The 19,697-nt window shown below is 40.9% G+C and overlaps 1 protein-coding gene and 1 gene segment (V, D, J or C); both read left to right on the forward strand.

Annotated features, from left to right (window-relative positions):
• The first annotated feature begins 1,778 nt into the window (after nt 1–1,778).
• On the forward strand, nt 1,779–5,776 carry LOC131517951 (T cell receptor alpha variable 22-like). The segment is given in 3 exon segments: nt 1,779–1,803; nt 4,484–4,636; nt 4,825–5,776. Coding segments are annotated over 3 exon segments (573 nt in total).
• Nucleotides 5,777–12,810: 7,034 nt separating this feature from the next.
• Nucleotides 12,811–18,571, forward strand: LOC131517952 (uncharacterized). The gene is made up of 4 exons (XM_058740573.1): nt 12,811–12,911; nt 13,057–13,599; nt 16,327–16,367; nt 18,377–18,571. The coding sequence occupies exons 1-4, from the start codon at nt 12,827–12,829 to the stop codon at nt 18,569–18,571; spliced, it is 864 nt and encodes a 287-aa protein (XP_058596556.1). The 5' UTR covers nt 12,811–12,826.
• The last annotated feature ends 1,126 nt before the right edge of the window (nt 18,572–19,697 follow it).

Genomic DNA, 19,697 nt, shown 5'->3' on the forward strand with positions numbered 1-19,697 from the left:
CTCTGACTCACGAACTGTGATCACAACCTGAGCCAAAGTTGGATGCTTCACCGACTGAGCCACCCAGGCGCCCCTAGATATTTTTCCTTTTATTTATTTATTTTTCCATTTTGCAAAGGCAAGACTCCTGTTTTTTGAAGTGCAGCATTTTTATCCTCTAGAGTCAGGCTTCTAGAGGAAATGAAGCTATAGGATTTGATTTTCAACAAGCTGGAGGAAGTTACTTGCTCTCGTGTCATCTGAAATAGTGATGGGCTTAGATGGTCCGGAGTTGGCCATGTGAGTTGGCATAAGGCAAATCAGAGAATTACTCTACCGAAAACCCAGGATAACTGCTTATGTCAAACTGCATTATCTCCAGATTATTTTACTAGTATCCTCAGAAGTTTCTTTCCTTAAAGAACATCAGCGCTTTGACTAAAATATTTGAGAATGGACTTAATTAGAGCTGGCATTTTAAGGATATTGTCAGGTGACTTTTGAAAGACAATTCAGAATGAAGGGAAAAGGGCCTTTTTTATCCACGGGTCCTTGATAACATTCTCAGTCAAACACAGGTCATGATGAAGTTCATGTGAAATCTTGGACTTCTTTGTTCTATGAGTGACCAGCCTTTCTTGATCAGCACACCCAGGTTACTGCCTCCCTTTTTCTCTTCTCTAATTCAATTTCTCTCATACCTGTTGAATGGACAATAATAATAAGTGAATCCTTAATCATTTTCTTTTCCTACACTTTTTCTCACAGTGCCATTGATAAAAATTTGCAATATTCTTGAACAATTCATCAGATATTCAGTGTCTGCAGATCACCTGACTTCAGTAAAAATATAGAGGCCTTCGTTTTCTATTCCTTGAAACTGCAAATCCATCTGCAGAGGACTCCTGTTATTTATAGAGTCTGAGACAAGGGCACAAACTAAAGCTTTATTCATATGCTTTCAAAAAGTTATTTTCCTTTTAATCTACTAAAGCTAAAAGGCAATATATATAAAAAAGAACAATCAACAGTTTTAGTAACATGTGCTTAAAACTGAAATTTTATTTAAAAATTTTAAACTTAGGGGCACTTGGGTGGCTCAGTTGGTTATGCGTCTGAATTCTCTGACTTTAGCTCTGGGCATGAACTCACGGTTCCTGGGTTCAAGCCCCACGTCAGGCTCTGTGCTGACAGCTCAGAGCCTGGAAACTGCTTCAGATTCTGTGTCTCCCCCTCTCTCTTTCTGCCCCTCCCCCCATGTGTGCTCTCTCTCTCAAAAATAAATAAATAAATAAATAATATAAAAAAATGTTAAGCTTAATTATGGATTTTTTTAATAAAAATAAAGTCATTCAATTTTAGTTTCAAAGTCCATCTAGTTGTAAAGTAAATAACACCGCTTTTTTTTTTTTTTTTTTTTTAATTTATTTTTGGGACAGAGAGAGACAGAGCATGAACGGGGGAGGGGCAGAGAGAGAGGGAGACACAGAATCGGAAACAGGCTCCAGGCTCCGAGCCATCAGCCCAGAGCCTGACGCGGGGCTCGAACTCACAGACCGCGAGATCGTGACCTGGCTGGGCTCCGAGCCATCAACCCAGAGCCTGACGCGGGCCCGAACTCACAGACCGCGAGATCGTGACCTGGCTGAAGTCGGACGCTTAACCAACTGCGCCACCCAGGCGCCCCAATAACACCGCTTTTTAAGCACGTTTAGTCCAGAATGAATACATACGGTTTTAAAGTAGTATTGTTAAGTCCTGCAGTGTTCCAACCATCATGAAAGACTGTTATGAATACCATGCCTATATCCTTTAGAACCATAGGTGAGTACATAGATAAGCAAGAAAATGGATACTTAGCATTTCAGGAAATAAAATTTCATGATGCAAGAATCTATTGCATCCATAGCATCTGAAAGGAAAGATTGGGTTAGTGAATTGATTTTTCTTTACTTTCCCTTAAATCTTCCCAAATTCCAAATCAAAGTCTGGAGTAGCACAGCCCACAAATTTTTCCGATATTCAAATGCAGTTTAAGAGGCAACCCTTAAGGTATGTGAATAAGGCTTTTCCTTGAGCCTAAAAGCTATTAGTAGTTACTTAAGGTTATAGACTGTGCCCAGATCCGAGTGACAGAGACACCCAAATTTTTAATACATTTATTTGTGTGTGTGTGTGTGTGTGAGATCAGTGGTCCCATCCACATACTTGCTCATCTTCTCTGTTCTTTGTATTTAAAATAATGGGTCACTTGGGGTGCCTGGGCGGCTAAACCTGCTTAAAAACCAACTTTTGGTTTCAGCTCAGGTCATGATCTCACAGTTTCGTGAGTCCGAGCCCTGCATCGGGCTCTGCACTGGCAGTGTGGAGCCTGCTTGGGATTCTTTCTCTCTGCCCCTCCCCCACTCGTTCTCTCTAAATACATAAATAAACTTAAAAAAATTAAAATGATGGGTTGCATTTCAAAGATCACCCATCTTTGCTTTTGTTATTGTCCACTCTTGTCACCTGCATAGAAGGCATACGGTATCACATTTTCCACTAAACTGCCTCCTATAATAGAGGCTTAAAGTAATTGTTGCTGTCTTGGTGTTCAGGTAATATTAATGGCATGTTTTAATTGCTGCATTCCCTAGGACTTGATTACATTTAGAAAGATGTTTGTCTCCCCCACTATTACCATAAGCTCCCTGAATGAAGATCTAGTGTCTAATTCATTTTTTTATTTTCTCAGGTCTAAAACACTCTTAAATATATGAGCTAACCTGTATTGAATCACAGTGAAGGTCTCATTTTTTAATAAGTTCCTGGCTAAGGGCCGCCTGGGTGTCTCAGTTGGTTAAGCATCCGACTTCAGATCTGGTCATGATCTCATGGTCTGTGAGTTCAAGCCCACGTCAGGCTCTGTGCTAACAGCTCAGAGCCTGGAGCCTGCTTCGGATTAGAACATTAGAAAAATTCGGAACATTAGAAAAATTAATAAAAAAATAAGTTCATAGCTAAGAATTAGATTGTTTTCATACAATTACCAAAAATTATATTACATGAAAATATTATTTTCATTAAAAGGCACTGGGGGGCGGGGGACTCATAGTCCAATTCATGGTATTCTCTGTCCTGTGGACACTTCTATGGCTTCAAGTCAATCCACAGGTACAGCGCCAGACAAAGATAGCTGGGCTGAGCTATGTGTGCTCTTACTGCTGAGTAAAAGGTGTTTCTTTCTTAAGGTTCTGGTCCATTAGGAGGTACTATAGGCTTTTCTTAAATCAAGACTATCCTGAGCAACCTAGTTGTGAGTAGCTGTTGAAAGACTGGAGAAATTGTCTGAGTGTGAAAATGGGGGCTAGTAATAGACAGTAAAGAGGGGAGAATAATTGGGTGTGAGGAAAAACTAAATCATTATCAGCATGTACGAAACATGCTTCTTACTGAATATTCCTTTCAATTAGTAGCTTTGCCTTATTCCCTGATTCAAGTACTAGACGTTTCTAGCTGTGATGCATATATCTGTATTTACATTGTTATAATCTTTATCTGTATCATTACCTTGATCTGCCTTTATCAGAAAAGACTTCTAGATCAAACAGAGTCACATAAAGAGAGATGGAAGGCGAAGAATTCCAGAGTTTTCTGGTTTGTTTCATTTTTACTGCCTAAGAATTTTCTGTATCAGGACAAATAGGAACTTTTGTTCACAGATCCAAAATCATTTCTAAATCGTTGTATACCACCTTTTCCTTAATATTTTTTCTGTTTCTTTCCTGTCACTAGAAAACCAAAAGGAGGGAAGACAGAGAAGCTAAGGGAAAAAAGAAGAAAGGAAGTAGGAAGTAGAAGGTGCAATGAGAGGGGAAGGTAGAAGGAAAAGAGGAAGATAAATTAGAGAAAGGATTCACTAAACCGCAAGTGTGAACCACAGGAAACTTTACAGCCAAGAATTAGAAAAACGAAGTATTATGCAGCAAAGTTAATATGTAGAAATAATGTCCAAATTGGTCCTATCTTTTCCTCATAATTTACAGTCTTATTAGGTTCATTTCCCGTAACAATATTTACCACAAGTCTTGGTTATTCTAGGCCATAAATATTTCATACATTCCAATAATAGGAATTCGTTAAGTATATAATATATAACATTTATGTTCTTACTTGGCATGACTGGAATGGCTCTCATATAATTAATTCATGGGTGAGTAAATATCTTTTTGTCAGAATACTCGCCTGTTTTTCAGATTTTAGAACATGAAAATTCTTTCTATGATGCTCCTCCATTAGCTTAGAAGAAGCCTGGTTCTCTCCCCCCGGGGGCCTCTCCCTTTCCCTCTCCCACACTACGACTTCCAGGATTATCAGCAAGTGTCCCTGAAGTATCAGAATAATGCCCTCTGTCGCGCCCCCACGCAGCCCATTCTCAGGGGGGGTGAGGCCAGAGGGTGGGGCTTCCTGTCACAGAGCATCTGGGCCCCAACAATGTTTGTTGGGTGAGGCTGATTGGTTACAGAAGCAGGAACACTTCCAGATCCAGTTGGTGACGCTCACGCCCCAGGGTTTAGTTTAGTCTATCTTATGGTGAAAATGTCCTGGTCAGCAGGGCAAAGCGTCCTGAAGAGGCTACTGGTCACTGTGCTGGGACTTTTGTGCACCCAGGTTTGCTGTGAGTTGAGACAGTCCCAGGTGGGAATCTGAAAGGATTCAGCAGCTGCAGTGTTGTTGAGGGAGGACGGGGGGAGCTCACAAGACTGGCAGGCTTTCTGTCCTTCTCATAATCTATGAGAGCGTTTTCTAGGTTTTGCAGGGGTTGCAGTGACCATAGCCTGTGACCATGTCTCCGTTTCTCATCAGGTGTGACAGGATTGATGGTGAAGCAGAGTCCCCCAGACCTGAGTCTCCAGGAAGGACTCAGCTGCACACTGCAGTGCAATTTTTCCACCTCTGTGAACAGGGTGCAGTGGTTTCGCCAAAATCCTGGGGGCCACCTCATCCACCTGTTTTACATTCCTTCCGGGACAAAGCAGAATGGAAGATTACGCTCTACGACCATGGTTGAGGATCGCCGCAGCTTGCTCTACATTTCCTCCTCCAGCACCACAGACTCAGCCATTTATTTCTGCGCCGGGGCAGAGTCACAATGCTCCCCAGGCACCTGCAGCCTGTGCACAAACCCTCAGCAGGACTTGGCTCCTCCTCCAGCCGCAGTCAGATCCAGAAGCCCACCACACGGCATTGGCACGGCTTAATATTTCTGACTATATCGCTGGAGTTCAAACCACAGGCACTTTTAGGTCCTACAGATTTGAGACTTTTTGGTCTTTATCTTCCCTTCTCAACCTGGGATCTCTTTTTCTGGACTTAAACCTCTGACTTGGAACATGAGTAGCTAATGAGAAGACAGACTTAAAATGAATAGTTAAGCCCAATATGCGGGATTCCAAGAGGGAAAAAAGTGAAAGGAATACAAAGAAAAAAAAATCACTCCAATAAAGATGTTATTAGAGAAGGATCCAGCTTAGCTGGGTGTCTCAAGAGTACAAACCTGCCTCAATCCAATGTGTCTTAATAGACAATTGCAACTCGCTGCATCCCATCCTGATGAGGGAGCAAAAGGCAAGCTGGGGGCAAAGCACAAGCTAACATCCTGCAACCCCTCCCCATCCCCAGGTGGGATGTGTGTGATATTCCTCAGGCACTCCTGGCTGCCCAAGAACAAAGGAAGGGGAAAAGCAAATGGTTAACTGATAGAGATCACAGCCATGCAAGACATGTTTCCATGTTTGCAACTGCGTTAATGATTAATTGTAAGGAAAAAAAAAAAGCAACCTTCAGAAACCTATAGACTCAATTTCCTGGAGCCCTAACATCACCCTTCCCTCCATAGGATAGAAAATCTTATATAACCAGTCACGCCTCACAACCCCGGGCAGCTCTTTCTGCCCACAGGTCCTGTCCCGATGCTATAATAAAAATACCTTTTATTTATTTATTTATTTATTTATTTATTTATTTATTGGCACTGAAAATGTCTCAAGAGATCTTTCTTTCCCATTGGCTCCCAACCCCTACTTCAAACCACACCACTACTAGTCTGGCAAAGCAAACAAAAAAAATTTCTTTCTGAATGTTCATATATGAACTTGGTCACTGAACACAAAACAAATTCATCCTCTTATAGTTTTGGATGCAAGAAGTCTGAAATCATTTTCTCTGTCTAGTCAAGGTCTCAGCAGGGTTGAGCCCTTCTAGAGGCTCAAGAGAAAGAATCCATTTCCTGTTCTAGCTTCTGGAGACCAGATGGATTCCCTGGCCCATGACCCTTTCTTGAATGATTCCAGCCTCTCGCTTCTACCATGGGGTTTTGAGGTGATTGTGGGGTTGGGAGCCGATGGCCAAGAAAGAATTCTTGAATACGTCTTTGGTGCAAAAAGGTGATTTTATTAAAGCACAGAGACAGGACCCATGGGCAGAAAGAGCTGCACTGGGGTTGTGAGGAGTGACTGATTATATACCTTCAGTTTGGGAGGGGGTTTGGGACAGTGTAAGTCTCTAAGGAATTTTGGAAGCAAGGTTTCCAGGACCTTGAGGTGCTAGCTGTTGTTAGGAAAATGCCATTTATTACTGTTTAGTTAAACCTCAGTTATGAGACTTCAAATGTATATCGGGGGCGTAAGCTTGGAGTATAATTGCCAACATACACTTGAGAGTTAAAGATAAAGGAGATTTGCAAAGGAATTTTTATGTGTCTAAAGAGACTCACAGGATCCTGGGTGGGGGGGGGGTCAGGATCATGTTAAGCCCATATTCCCTTTTGCCTCTAGCAAAGTGCCATCATCCAGGAGCTGAGCTCCTAGAGGAAGGTCACTCTGTCAGTCTCAGGACTTGTCAGTGGGCTATAGGCAGTAAGGGAATTTAATTTTCATTTACCTTTGTTTCCCACATAAACACTTAAACCTCCTTACATTTTGATGAGGGTGATATTAGGGCTCCAGGAAACGGAGTCTATAGGTTTCTGGAGATTAGGCTATGGATAAGACTGCCTTTTTCTTGCAGTTTACTAAGTTATCCATAAGCTGAAGGAGACTCCTGTCATGTATGACTGTGATCTCTATCAGTCAACCATTTGCTTTCTTTCCTTTCCCCTGTTCTTGGGCAGCAAGGAGTGTCCGAGAAATATCACACGTATTCCTCGGACCAGGTGGCAGCAGGGGGTGGGGTGGGTGCTGTTAGCCTGTACTTTGGCCTCAGCTTGCCTTGTGCTCCCTCATCACCACTACATCTCCTTCCTCTTCTGGAGTCAAATCTCCTAATCATTCTCACAAAGACACTTGTAATTATATTTAGGGCCTATTCAGATACCCCAGGATGATTCATATCAAGATCCTTACATTAATCATATATCCAAAGTTCCTCTTGTCATATTCATTCATATATTCAAATACCAGGCATTAGGACCTAGATATGGTTGGAGGTAACCACATATTATAGCAACCCTGGGTATTCATTCCCCATCCCTTTTAGGGCTTCTTCTTCTTGTTGTTTGCTTGTTTATTTGTTTGGTGACTCGACTCTTTCAATTAAACCAATTTTGTCCATGGTGTGTGGCCTCTGAAATTGGTCCTAAGAAAACACAGTCTTGGGTACGTGCCCGGACATCCTGGTATAACAGTGGTATTTAGCAAGATAACCTTGACAGACTTTTTCCCAGATCTGTGGTAAGCTCTCTGCCCCTGTTTGTATCACACCTAGCCAAATAGCCTCAATTAAGTGCTGGCTGATTGTTCTTTTGTTTTCAACAATGCCCCAGTGGGCATACATTGCTCCAAGCCCCTTTGCAGAGGTAGTCTTTGAGATTTATCGTTGATGCTTATTCTGACCCCTGGAGGATGCTTCCTAGCTTTTTCCTGTTTTCTCTGTCAAATTCCTAGTTTATGATTTACCTTATTGCTGTTCTTTTTCTTTTTCTTTTTAAAAATTTTTTTTTAACGTTTTTTATTTTATTTTTGGGACAGAGAGAGACAGAGCATGAACGGGGGAGGGGCAGAGAGAGAGGGAGACACAGAATCGGAAACAGGCTCCAGGCTCCGAGCCATCAGCCCAGAGCCCGACGCGGGGCTCGAACTCACGGACCGCAAGATCATGACCTGGCTGAAGTCGGACGCTTAACCGACTGCGCCACTCAGGCGCCCCCCTTATTGCTGTTCTTGAGCTACTGGACTTCTATTAATTTCTTATGACCAAAATCTCCACTGTTTTCAACAGTACCCTTAAACTTGAACTTCCCAATGCTATGGTCCAGATAAAGTCTTCTCGAGGGGAGAGCTCTGTTGTTATAGCTGCTTCTCTCCCTGCGCATAACCTCTCTGTCACCACTCTGGAGCTGTGAGAAAGGACCATGACCTGTGTTTCTCAGAGTGATGTTCCTGCTTTAGGAACAGTGTGCTGGGTGGGATCAGCGGCCTCTGGTCCCGACTTACCTTTCCCAGCATGGAAGCACCACTCAATGAGGGAGCTGGGGTGAGTGCAACATGGGCCCAGTATTCTCAGTCTGTCATGCCTGGGGTAGAGCTTTGCTGCCCCATGAGTGGGGTGAACCGTTGCCGTGGACTTTGTGGCTTCTCTTGTGGGCAACGCAGCTTCTATAACAAAAAGCCGGGGGAGAGGAGAGGTGTTAGCAGTCAGCCTCTCTGAGGGAAGTACAGGGGAAGAAGGAGTCCTGTGTTCTTGGTTGTTTTGGGGTGATGGGGGGTGAGGTTCAAGGCTGACAGCCAAGAAAGAATTCTTGAAGACATGTTTGGTGCCAAAAGGTGATTTTATTAAAGCACAGGGACAGGACCTGTGGGCAAAAAGAGCAGCACTGGGGTTGTGAAGAGTGACTGGCTATATACATACTATGGAGGTTGGGGAGGTAAAGGCAAAAGTGAGGTCTCCAGAAGGACTCTCATATGCTAAAGAGGACTCCTAAGATACCTGAAGCCCTACTATTGTCAATCTCAGGTTGTTTTACCTCTAGGAAGGTATTAACTTTAGGATGGTAGGGGGTTCCTGGAGTAATGTTCTACTCTTCTTTTGCCTCAAGTATTTTTCAGTGGACCACAAGTTGTAAAGAAATTTATTTTTAAAAAAAATTTTTTTAACGTTTATTTATTTTTGAGACAGAGAGAGACAGAGCGTGAACAGGGGAGGGGCAGAGAGAGAGGGAGACACAGAATCCGAAACAGGCTCCAGGCTCTGAGCTGTCAGCACAGAGCCCGACGCGGGGCTCGAACTCACAGACCGTGAGATCATGACCTGAGCCGAAGTCGGACGCCCAACCGACTGAGCCACCCAGGCGCCCCAAGAAATTTAATTTTACCTTCCATTTCCTTCTTCTTGCCTTTGTTCCCCACATCACTATGGAGGAGAGGGTAATGTTGGGGCTCCAGGAAACTGGGTCTACAGGTTTCTGGATTAAATTACTGATAAGATTGCCTTTTTCTTATAATTTACTAAGACGTTTGTAAACTGATGGGAACTCAGGTCCAGTGGTCTCAGTGAACCATTTGTTTTGTTTTCTTTCCTTTGTTCTTGGGCAGCCTGGAGTGCCAGGAATACCCTTGGGCGGGGGTGAGAGGTGGAATGCATGCCAGCTGTGCTTTGACCTCAACTTGCCTTATCCTCCCTCATCATTTGACATAATATCAGAACTTACAAAATCATCAACATTTATGGTTATGGGAAAACGAATTTCTCTTTGCAGCTCATTCTAGTCCAAATCCTGATGTTTTACTGCTTTGGACATCTGCTAAGTCACTGGTTCCAAAGTCAGATTTTTCAAAGAAGTTGTGGACTGCATAGTTATGGGTAATTGTGTCCACATAGCAATAAGATTCTTCACTGAATCACGAACATGCCATTGAAAAAAAAAAAACTCAATAAAAGATAAATTACCCAGTTTAAAAATGGGCAAAATATTTGAGCAGGCTTTTTATAAAAGAGGTAGGAATGACCAATACGCACATTAAAAAGATGCTCCACATTGGGGATCAACAAAATATGCCCACAAACCAAATCCAGCCAGCTACATATTTTTGCAAATAAAGTTTTATTGGAACACAGCAACGCTCATTTATTTATGTATTATCAGTGGCTTTTTTCATGCTACAGTGGCAGAGTTGAGTAGTTGCAACAGAGACCAAATGGCCTGCAAAGCCAAAAATATTGATTCGACTCTGTATTGAAAAAGTCTGCCAAACTTTCTACATCCCTAGTCATCAGAGAAAGACAGGGTAATACCACAATGAGATCACTACATAACCATCATGTCAGCTGAAAAAAAAAAAAGATGACTATATAATACTTTGGCAAAGATGTAGAACAATTGTCTATATTAGAATTTATTTAAAGACGCGTTCTCTTCAATATATAGGACTCTCCCTGATCTGATGTTGAGGTTATGGGAGGAAAGACAGCCCAAGCAGTGACTCAGCCAGCGGGCCAATTTCTGCATCTGAAAAGACCATAGGGCACGTGACATTCCACCAAGAATGTTTCAGGAGCCCTGTTGTCTCTTGGTAGGTCCCTCTTTGCAACCAAGGCCTCTAAATCCACCTGAGATACATCTCAGTAAAAAAGAGCTCAAGTTTCAAAGAACTCAACAGGAGCAAAATTTCATTCATCCGAAGACATCACTGGCTCAAGAAGACTCAGTCACTTACTTCCGTGCTCTAATTGACCCAGGGATTTCTGAACACAAACTGTTAAGAAACTGTGGAAAATCATTCAGTGTGACTTTTCTATATGACCACCAAGAGGCAGTACTGCTTCAAAGAAGATTAACATTTGTCTCACCCACACAAATTCATCAACTAGCCAGAATTAATCCTTAAAAATTTAATCAACTATTATCTCCTACTTTGCTTCAATTTGTATCTATTAATCATCTGCATGTATCTATGCATTTAACTATCTACCTATCCATCCATCTACCTAAATAGTATCAGTGGTTAGTCTAATAGTTTGAAAAATATGACTTTGAAAAGCAACACTTTTTCTAAAGTTTATTTATTTATTTTGAGAAAGAGAGTGCAGAGGGAGGGGGAGAGAGAGAGGAGAGAGAGAATCCCAAGCAGGCTCTGTGCTGTCAGAGCAGATCCCGATGTGAGGCTTGATCTCATTAACTGTGAGATCATGACCTGAGCCAAAATCAAGAATCAGATGCTTCACTGACTGAGTCACCTGCCCCCAGCCCCCAAACAACACTTTTTAAAATAATATACCTTGTTCTTCAAGGTCAGGGCTACATTAGCTTCTTTAATATGAATTTATGTTGTTTTCACCCATACACAGCCAACCTCCAATTACTGAGTTAATGTGTGCATAGAATTCTCTTATCCCATTATTTTTACTGGGAAATCTACTGATGATCTAAGTCCTAATTCAAGCATATCCTCCATAAGAACCCTTCTCCATCTGGGTCTAGAAGCAGAGTTCATTACTTTTTCCATCACATCGATTAGATACACAGTTCTCTTTTGTAGACTTCATTTAGCTGAACTTGAGTATTGACTAGGTTGACTGAAGATTGGGACTATGTTTCTTTCAGAATGAGACCCAAGTGTTGCTCATTTAGTAAGCACTCACTTATATATTGAAGATACGCATTAATGAATGAATAAATGAAAACGGAAGAAACACATCAGAAATGCAACAAACGGTAAGAAATCTCTTTAGAGTACTGGAGTAGAATGAGATTGGGGAATGAGGAATGGGGACTCTAATCATTGGCTCCTATTGAACTCTGATGTGTTTTCTTTTTATTAGATTTGAGATGATATCAAATACAGATACAACAAAATTTCTCTGTGCTTCAGAAAAATTATGTCCTCCTTATTTCTTCTAATTTCTATTATTTGTAGTACCTATCACTCTTATTTTTAGGGCTGCTTTTGGAATTTATCCTGAATTTCTGTCTCTATGCCCTGCCGTGTTAACGTCTAAAGCCAAACTGATTCTTCATATTTTCATATTTTACCCATTAAGACAAAATGTGAAGAAAAAGTTAAATGTTTGTTCAAACTCAGAATGAGCACTACTAAAAATGCTACGTTACTGGATGATCAAGACTCCATATCTTCTGAAATGTGCAGAATCTTTCTATTCTTTTATGCCCATTTGGAGATCAAAGGTCCTGCAGAACAGATTATTCCAGTACTTTCCAATTTCTTTTCCCCAGGTATATTCTTAGAAATATTTAATTTACCTGATTTATATTTTAGAAGAAATATAAAAGAAATCAAAATTGGTTCAATTATTTTCTATAATTCTTTTAAGATCATATATAATATGGACACATTTAAAAGAGTGTAATAAAATTTAAGTTCCCTAGGGGAAAGAGACCATATATTCTCTATGTTCTGCTCCATCACCCTAGCTTGTAATGTGATATTACACTTTTTGTGTGTTTTTAATAGGCTTTAATTAGTATTTGTAATAAAAAAAAGAAATGCCCCACACATGCTAATCTTGTGGCTTCATAGGGGTCCATCTCTTCCTTTTCTTAAATGTAATCTTTATTGACATATAAACCTAGTGACCTAGTATATGATTTTTAACTAGGAGGTATGAGGAAAAGGAAGAGGGGTTTGGGGGAGGAGAGAAATTCTAAACTCATCCATGTGTTGGGGAAATTTTTGATTCCCAGAGAAGATATTTTCAGTGATTCTAAGTTAGGGCAAAATGAGGAAGTACTTCCTTTGACAAAAATAGTTTTCAGTGAAAGCACTTGTGAAGGGGTGGGGCCTGTTGAAGGAATTAAAAGCAGGTGTGACCTTGAAGTTAGAGTTCTAGCAAGCTAGGAAGAACAGAGGACCAAATGAGTTGTCTCGGATCTTTGGTGTCGGGAGGAATGGACAAGATCCTGAGAACATCAATTTTAATTCTATGGCTTCAACTAGGCTGTGAGTTGCAGAGGAGAAAGGCCAGGATATGTCTTTAATCTGGGGGGATGAGGAAATTGGGATACAGGCAACCTCATGCACGTCAAAACTTTAAGAGGAAAATATAAATTCGGGGACCTAATGACTTTGTTATTTTTTTAAGCAGGGGTGAGCGGCCAAGAGAAGAGTGGCCAGGAGCAGGTGAAGCAGGGCCCTCCCTCTCTGATAGTCCAGGAAGGAGCTTTTCCTACTCTGAACTGCACTTATGAGAACACAGCGTTTGACTACTTCGTATGGTACCGGCAATACCCTGGTCAAGGCCCTGCATTACTACTAGCCGTGTTCTCGGTTAAGCACACAAAGGAAGATGGGAGATTCACAGTTTTCGTCAGTGAAAGTGCCAAACAATTTTCACTGCACATCATGGCTTCCCAGCCGGGAGACTCAGCCACCTACTTCTGTGCAGCAGCAAGTGCACAGTGCTCCCCAGGCACCTGCTGCCTGTACCCAAACCTGAAGCTGTGGCTCCAGCCAAGCCCTACTGTGCGGAGGAAGCATTCACACGCATGCGCAAAGTCTGATTGGCCACAAAAAATTCTCGATACATTCAAGAGGACTGGAATGATACAGAATTTATTTTCTGATCAAAGTAAAATGGATTCTGAAGGTCAGCTGCAAAAAAAAAAAAAATGTCTCTGGAAACTCTCAAGTATTTGGAATTTAAGCCTTGAACTTTAAAATACAATAGCCTCCTCTTAACCAGTTTCCCTTTCTGTGGTTTCAGTTGCCTGTGGTCAACCATAGTCTGGAGGCAGATGGGCCTCCTTCAGGCATATTGTCAACTAACAGGAGGTCACCATGCCTACTCCGTTCCCCTTGCTTCCTCTCATCATGTAGACATTTTATCATCTCACATCGTCATAAGAAAAGGGGAGTAGAGTACAAGAAGATATTTTGAGAGACCACATTCATATAGATTTTATTACAGCATATAAAAATAAAAATGTACATGAGGTGTAGCTAAAATAGTACATAGAAGGAGATTTAATATTTTATTTTATTTTATTTTATTTTATTTTAATACCAGTGTAGTTAACATGCAGTGTTCTATTAGTTTCAGGTGTACAATAGAGTGATTCAACAATTCCATACCTTACTCAGTGTTCATCATGGTAAGTGTACTTTTAATCCCCTTCACCTAGGACATTTAATATTTTAAATACTTACATTCGTAAGGAAGAAAAGTTGAAAAACACTGCTGTAAGCTTTCAACAAAAGAAGATAGAAATAAAGAACAAATTAAACCCACCATAAACTAAAAAAAAAAAAAGAAAAGAATTAGAAAGTCAAACTGATGAACTACAAAACAAACAATAGAGATAAAAAAATTTAAAGTTTATTTTCTTAAGATGATTAATAAAGTTGATATGTCCCTAGCTAGAATTATCAAGGGAAAAAAAAAAAAGAGAGAAGATACAAATTATACATGTAAGGAATGGAAAAGAAAACCACCCTCCAGATTCTACCCTACAAGGATAATGCAAGAATATCATTAACAGCTTTGTGCTGCTGAGTAAAACTATAGAAGTAGACGCACACAAGTGGGGACAACTGATTTTTTGACAAAGTTTCAAGGCAACTCAATGGAGGAAAGTTAGCCTTAGCAACACATGGTGTTGGGACAACTGGATGCTCCTAAGCAAATTATTGAACCTGACCTAAATCTCACACCTTTATACAAAAACTTGAGAAGAGTCTCAAAATGGATCATACACCCAAGTGTAAAATGTAACACTATAATTCTTTTAAGAGAAAATATAAGAGAAAATCTTCATGACCTAGGGCTAGGTGAAGGGATTTTTGACAAGACACTGAAAGTACAATCCATTAGAAAAAATCAACAACCTAGATTTCACCAAAATTAAAAACATTTGTTCTATAAAAGTTAAGAGAATAAAAAAGACAAATCACAGATTGGCAGGAAATATTTGCAAAATACAGTTTCATCAAAGGACTGGTATTCAGAATATAAAGAACCTTCTGAACTCAATAGGAAGGAAACAAACAAAGGAAGGAAAGGAAGGAAACAAACATTTTAATCCAATTAAAAATGGGCAAAAGATTCATGCAGACACTTCACCAAAGAGAATTTGTGGTAGGGAAATAAGCATATAAATAAGCATATGAACAGATTTTCAGCATCATTAGTGACTAGGGACATGCAGATTAAAGCCACACAGAGATACCACACCACATCTATCAGAATTGCTAAAATAAAAAGTACTGACAATACCAAGTTCTGGCAAGGATGCAGAGAAATTGGATCACTCATACGTGGCTGGTGGGGAAGTGGTACAGTCCCTCTGGAAAACAGTTTGGTAGTTTCACATAAAGTTAAACATTCACTTACCTTACAATGCAGCAATCACACTCCTGGGTACATATTTTAGAGAAATGATAAGCTTATGTTCACACAAAAATCTGTACATGAATGTTTATGGCAACTATATTTGTGATGGCCAAAAACTGGAAACCACCCAAATCTTTTTCATTGGGTGAATGGATAAATATACTGTGGTACATTCATACAATGGAATGCCATGTAGTAATAAAAAAGAAAAGAATATTTTAAAAAAATTTTTTAATGTTTATTTATTTTTGAGAGAGAGAGAGACAGAGCATGAGCAGGGGAAGGGCAGAAAGAGAGGGAGACACAGAATCCGAAGCAGGCTCCAGGCTCTGAGCTGTCAGCACAGAGCCCAATGTGGGGCTCGAACCCACAAACCGTGAGATCATGACCTAAATCAAAGTCGGACGCTTAAACCGACTGAGCCACCCAGGCACCCTGGAACAGACTATTGATACATGCAATGACCTCGAAGGATCTCAAGGTCATTATGCCAAGTGAAAAAAGTCCATCTCGAAAGGCTACATAATGTATGATTTCACTTACTAGATTATTATGATTCCATATATAACTTCTAATAAATTAAGCATAGAGTTATGTCATAAATGAACATGATTTTACTGCTGTTACATTTGGTATTCCAATACACGACTGGAGAGGTTACAGAAGCCAGAAACATATTTTTTTTTAATTTTTTTTTTAATGTTTATTTATTTTTGAGACAGAGAGAGACAGAGCATGAACAGGGGAGGGGCAGAGAGAGAGGGAGACACAGAATCCGAAATGGGCTCCAGGCTCTGAGCTGTCAGCACAGAGCCCGACGAGGGGCTCGAACTCACAGACCGTGAGATCATGACCTGAGCCAAAGTCGGCCACCTAACCGACTGAGCCACCCAGGCGCCCCGTGAGAAACATATTTTGATATCATCTGTCTGAACAATATTTGCTGTTGTAAAGTTACCAGTTCTCATGGTTTGGTGGTAAGTAGGAAAGGAAAGGAGATAATGAGTTCCCCTTTGTCTCATGTAGGGAAGCCAAAGATCAGTGAGCATGTTTCACCTCAGAATCAGGTTGGAGGCAAGAGAAGAATCAAAATATGAATAAATATTTGCAGTCACAGCCATGATTCATAATAAATTTGTTTCAGATAAGCCTATCAGATCTTATCACAGATTAATTTACTAAACTTAGAAATTTTGAGCAATAAATCTTTTTTTCTTATTTTTGTTCTTTAAATATTTTAATTTTATTTTTGAGAGAGAGAGAGAGACAGAATGTGAGTGGGGGGAGGGGCAAAGAAAGGAGGAGACACAGAATCTGAAGCAGGATCTAGGCTCTGAGCTGTCAGCACAGAGCTTGACATGGGGCTTGAACTCACGGACCTTGAGATCATGACCTGAGTTGAAGTCTGACGCTTAACAGACTGAGTCACCCAGGTGCCTCAGTAATAAATCTCCTTCTAATTATTGCTTTGGTATTAAGTTTTAGGCTTGTGCTTAACCAGATATAATCATTAAGTCATAAGGAAAGACAAAATAATGTTTAGGACAGGACAAAACTCCGAACTGGGTGTCATAGCACGTTCAAACTTGATTTAGCCATGGGGCACCTGGGTGGCTCAGTGGGTTAAGCATCTGACTCTTGATTTCAGCTCAGGTCATGATCTTGTGGGTTCATGGATTTGAGCTCTGCATCGGGCTCTGTGCACAGTGCAGATCCTACTTGGGATTCTCTGTCTCCCTCTTTCTGCCCCTCCCTGCTCACTCACCCTCTCTCTCAAAATAAATAAACTTAAAAAACTAAAAAACAAATAAACAAAAACCTTGATCCATCCAGAAACCACATTTCAGAGGCTGCTGCTCTATGCAGCTGAGGGACCTTACACCTCTACTGTCAGAAACCCGCAGGGCCATTTCAACAAGAGGGTCGTCTGGCCTTCATGCTGCTCTCCAGGCTGCTGTGCCCACAGCACATGGTCTCCTTTGCTTAGTTACAAATAATAACAAACCAAGGCATCAGTTAACTGTCAGCACTCAGAAGCAAAATAGGACAGAGAGGTAGATGTCTCAACTAACTATAAACTCTCTTCGTTGCCCCACTCTCTGATAAGTTACTTTGACCTTAGAATCAAGGAACTGGCAATGCTTTAGAGACCTTGTCTGTACCTTCTTTTCTAGTTATTTGCCTTTTGGTCCTTTTAGATGAATTCATCCACTAAAACAATGAAACTGAAGAGAAGACTGACAGCTACATTCCACATGATCAGTTACAGTATACAAAACTTAACCACCATGTGGTCTTGACATGTCCTAAGTGCGTGAAACCTATAGATATCACAACTTGTAGGAGCGGATTATAGCACTGCATCACAGAACGATGTAGCATGCTTACTTTAACTTTATTTTACAAAACACACACACAGACACACACAAACCACCCAGCTACAGATTTTATAAGTGAGACCAAAACCTCTGGACCAATGAGAGAAAATATGACCTCAGGACAATACTAGGACACATGATCTAATAAGTACAATTCTACTTATGGAGGCAATAGGACTGAATATCCTTATCCTTTTTAGAGTCTAATACATAAAGCTCAATGTCAGATTTCAAAAGAAAAATAGTTTATTTCTGTTATAATTTCATAAAAATATAACTGAATGAATTCAGAAAGTCAGAATTTTCATCAGCCTGATTTTTTCATCATTTGATTTTGAAGGAACTTTATTCTAAAAGTTAAGCAGAATCCTAGAACTCAATAGGGAAGAAGAAAAAGAGATGTACTCGTTGCTTTGAGTAGGATAACATTTCACTGAGAAAGCCAAAGATCTGTGAGGGTTTTTGTTATTGTTGTTGTTTTTTAAATCATTAGATTCTGGAAGGAGAAAAGAAAGTATAGGTTAAATTAACAACTAGTAAGTAGTTGGAAGGTCCACAGCCCATAATAAATTCCATTTCCAATGGGCCCCCCAAATTCCTCCTCTGAAAATTATCAGTGTATGTCAACTAGTTCAATCTTCATTTCCCTTCAGCTCAAAACTTTCATGCTAATAAGCTTCTTCTATGTCCCCTTTCAGGTACTACCTAACTTAGCTATCAGGGAAAAACCAGTAGACAAAGTAAAGGCTTGGGGTGAGCCAGACTCTTATCTGTGCATGGACCATGTGGTCAATGAACATCAGAAACCCTATTTCCTGTTTGGGGGAGTAGCCTCAGACCCCAGGAACTATGTGTCTGTGCTGCGAAGCACTCAGGCACTGCTCTCTGCTTAAGGCAGAGCTAAACACCTCTGTCCTGGGAATATAGGCCGCATGCTGCTCTCCAGCCTGCTGAGGGTATTCATGGCCTCTATCTACTCTGATGGGGAAGGTTCCAGAAAAAGGTAAGAATGTTAAGAATGAAAGGGCTGCACGCAGGCAGGTGGTCCTTAATGGGCATTTGAGGAAAAAAGAAAGATTCGAGACAAGCAAGCATATTATGATTTCAGTTTGGTTTCTCTTTGGGTCCTACATTAGTCTAATTCTTCACAATATTTTACTCACCACATCAGCTCTGTTTTCGGATGTTTCCCTCACGATCCAGTGTGGCCCAGGAAGTTACTCATGTCCAGCTGGCCACATCCATGTAACAGGTTCAGCAGCGCAGTTACCCTTGATCTGTCTGTATGAAACAATGCAGAGCACATGATACATTTTTTGGTATATGCAGCGTCCCAGTGGAGAGATCACTCTCCTTGTTCATCAGAGCTCTTTTGGCAAGAACACAAAGAATGGTTGCTATTCTACAAACTTCCAGAAATCAGCTAAATCCATCAACTTCACCATTTCAACCTTATAGCTGGAGGATTCAGCAAAGTATTTCTGTGCTCTCCAGGAACACTGTTCGAAGTGATCATAAAGCTGAATAAAAATCCCACAGCTCAGGGGCGCCTGGGTGGCTCAGTCGGTTAGGCGGCCGACTTCGGCTCAGGTCATGATCTCGCCGTCTGTGAGTTCAAGCCCCGCGTCAGGCTCTGGGCTGATGGCTCAGAGCCTGGAGCCTGCTTCCGATTCTGTGTCTCCCTCTCTCTCTGCCCCTCCCCCGTTCATGCTCTGTCTCTCTCTGTCTCAAAAATAAATAAAACGTTAAAAAAAAATTAAAAAAAAAAATCCCACAGCTCAATAAGAGACAGCCTCCCTGCTGCAGGAGCCAAGTTGAAATGCACACCTGCAACGTCCCAGACAAGAAATGGTAGTGGCTGTGGTTGCTTAATCCGCGGTGTGGATCAGAAGGTTTAATTCTAAGTTAAGCCTTTTTCTATGTCATTTGGAAGCAGGTGTCGAGACTAACTCTCTTCTAATACATTCTCAGTTTGAATTTTTGACCTAAAATCCATCATACAGAACATGCACAAAGTCA

The sequence above is a fragment of the Neofelis nebulosa genome, chromosome 7 (genome assembly GCF_028018385.1).
Source record: "Neofelis nebulosa isolate mNeoNeb1 chromosome 7, mNeoNeb1.pri, whole genome shotgun sequence".
NCBI classification, from domain to species: domain Eukaryota; kingdom Metazoa; phylum Chordata; class Mammalia; order Carnivora; family Felidae; genus Neofelis; species Neofelis nebulosa.

Coding starts and splice junctions, on each gene's coding strand:
- LOC131517952 (XM_058740573.1), top strand. CDS start 12,827: ATGAGTTGTCTCGGATCTTTGGTGTCGGGAGGAATGGACAAGATCCTG. Junction 13,600..16,326: donor ATGTCTCTGGAAACTCTCAA/GTATTTGGAATT, acceptor TGTCTCATGTAG/GGAAGCCAAAGATCAGTGAG. Junction 16,368..18,376: donor ATGTTTCACCTCAGAATCAG/GTTGGAGGCAAG, acceptor GTCCCCTTTCAG/GTACTACCTAACTTAGCTAT.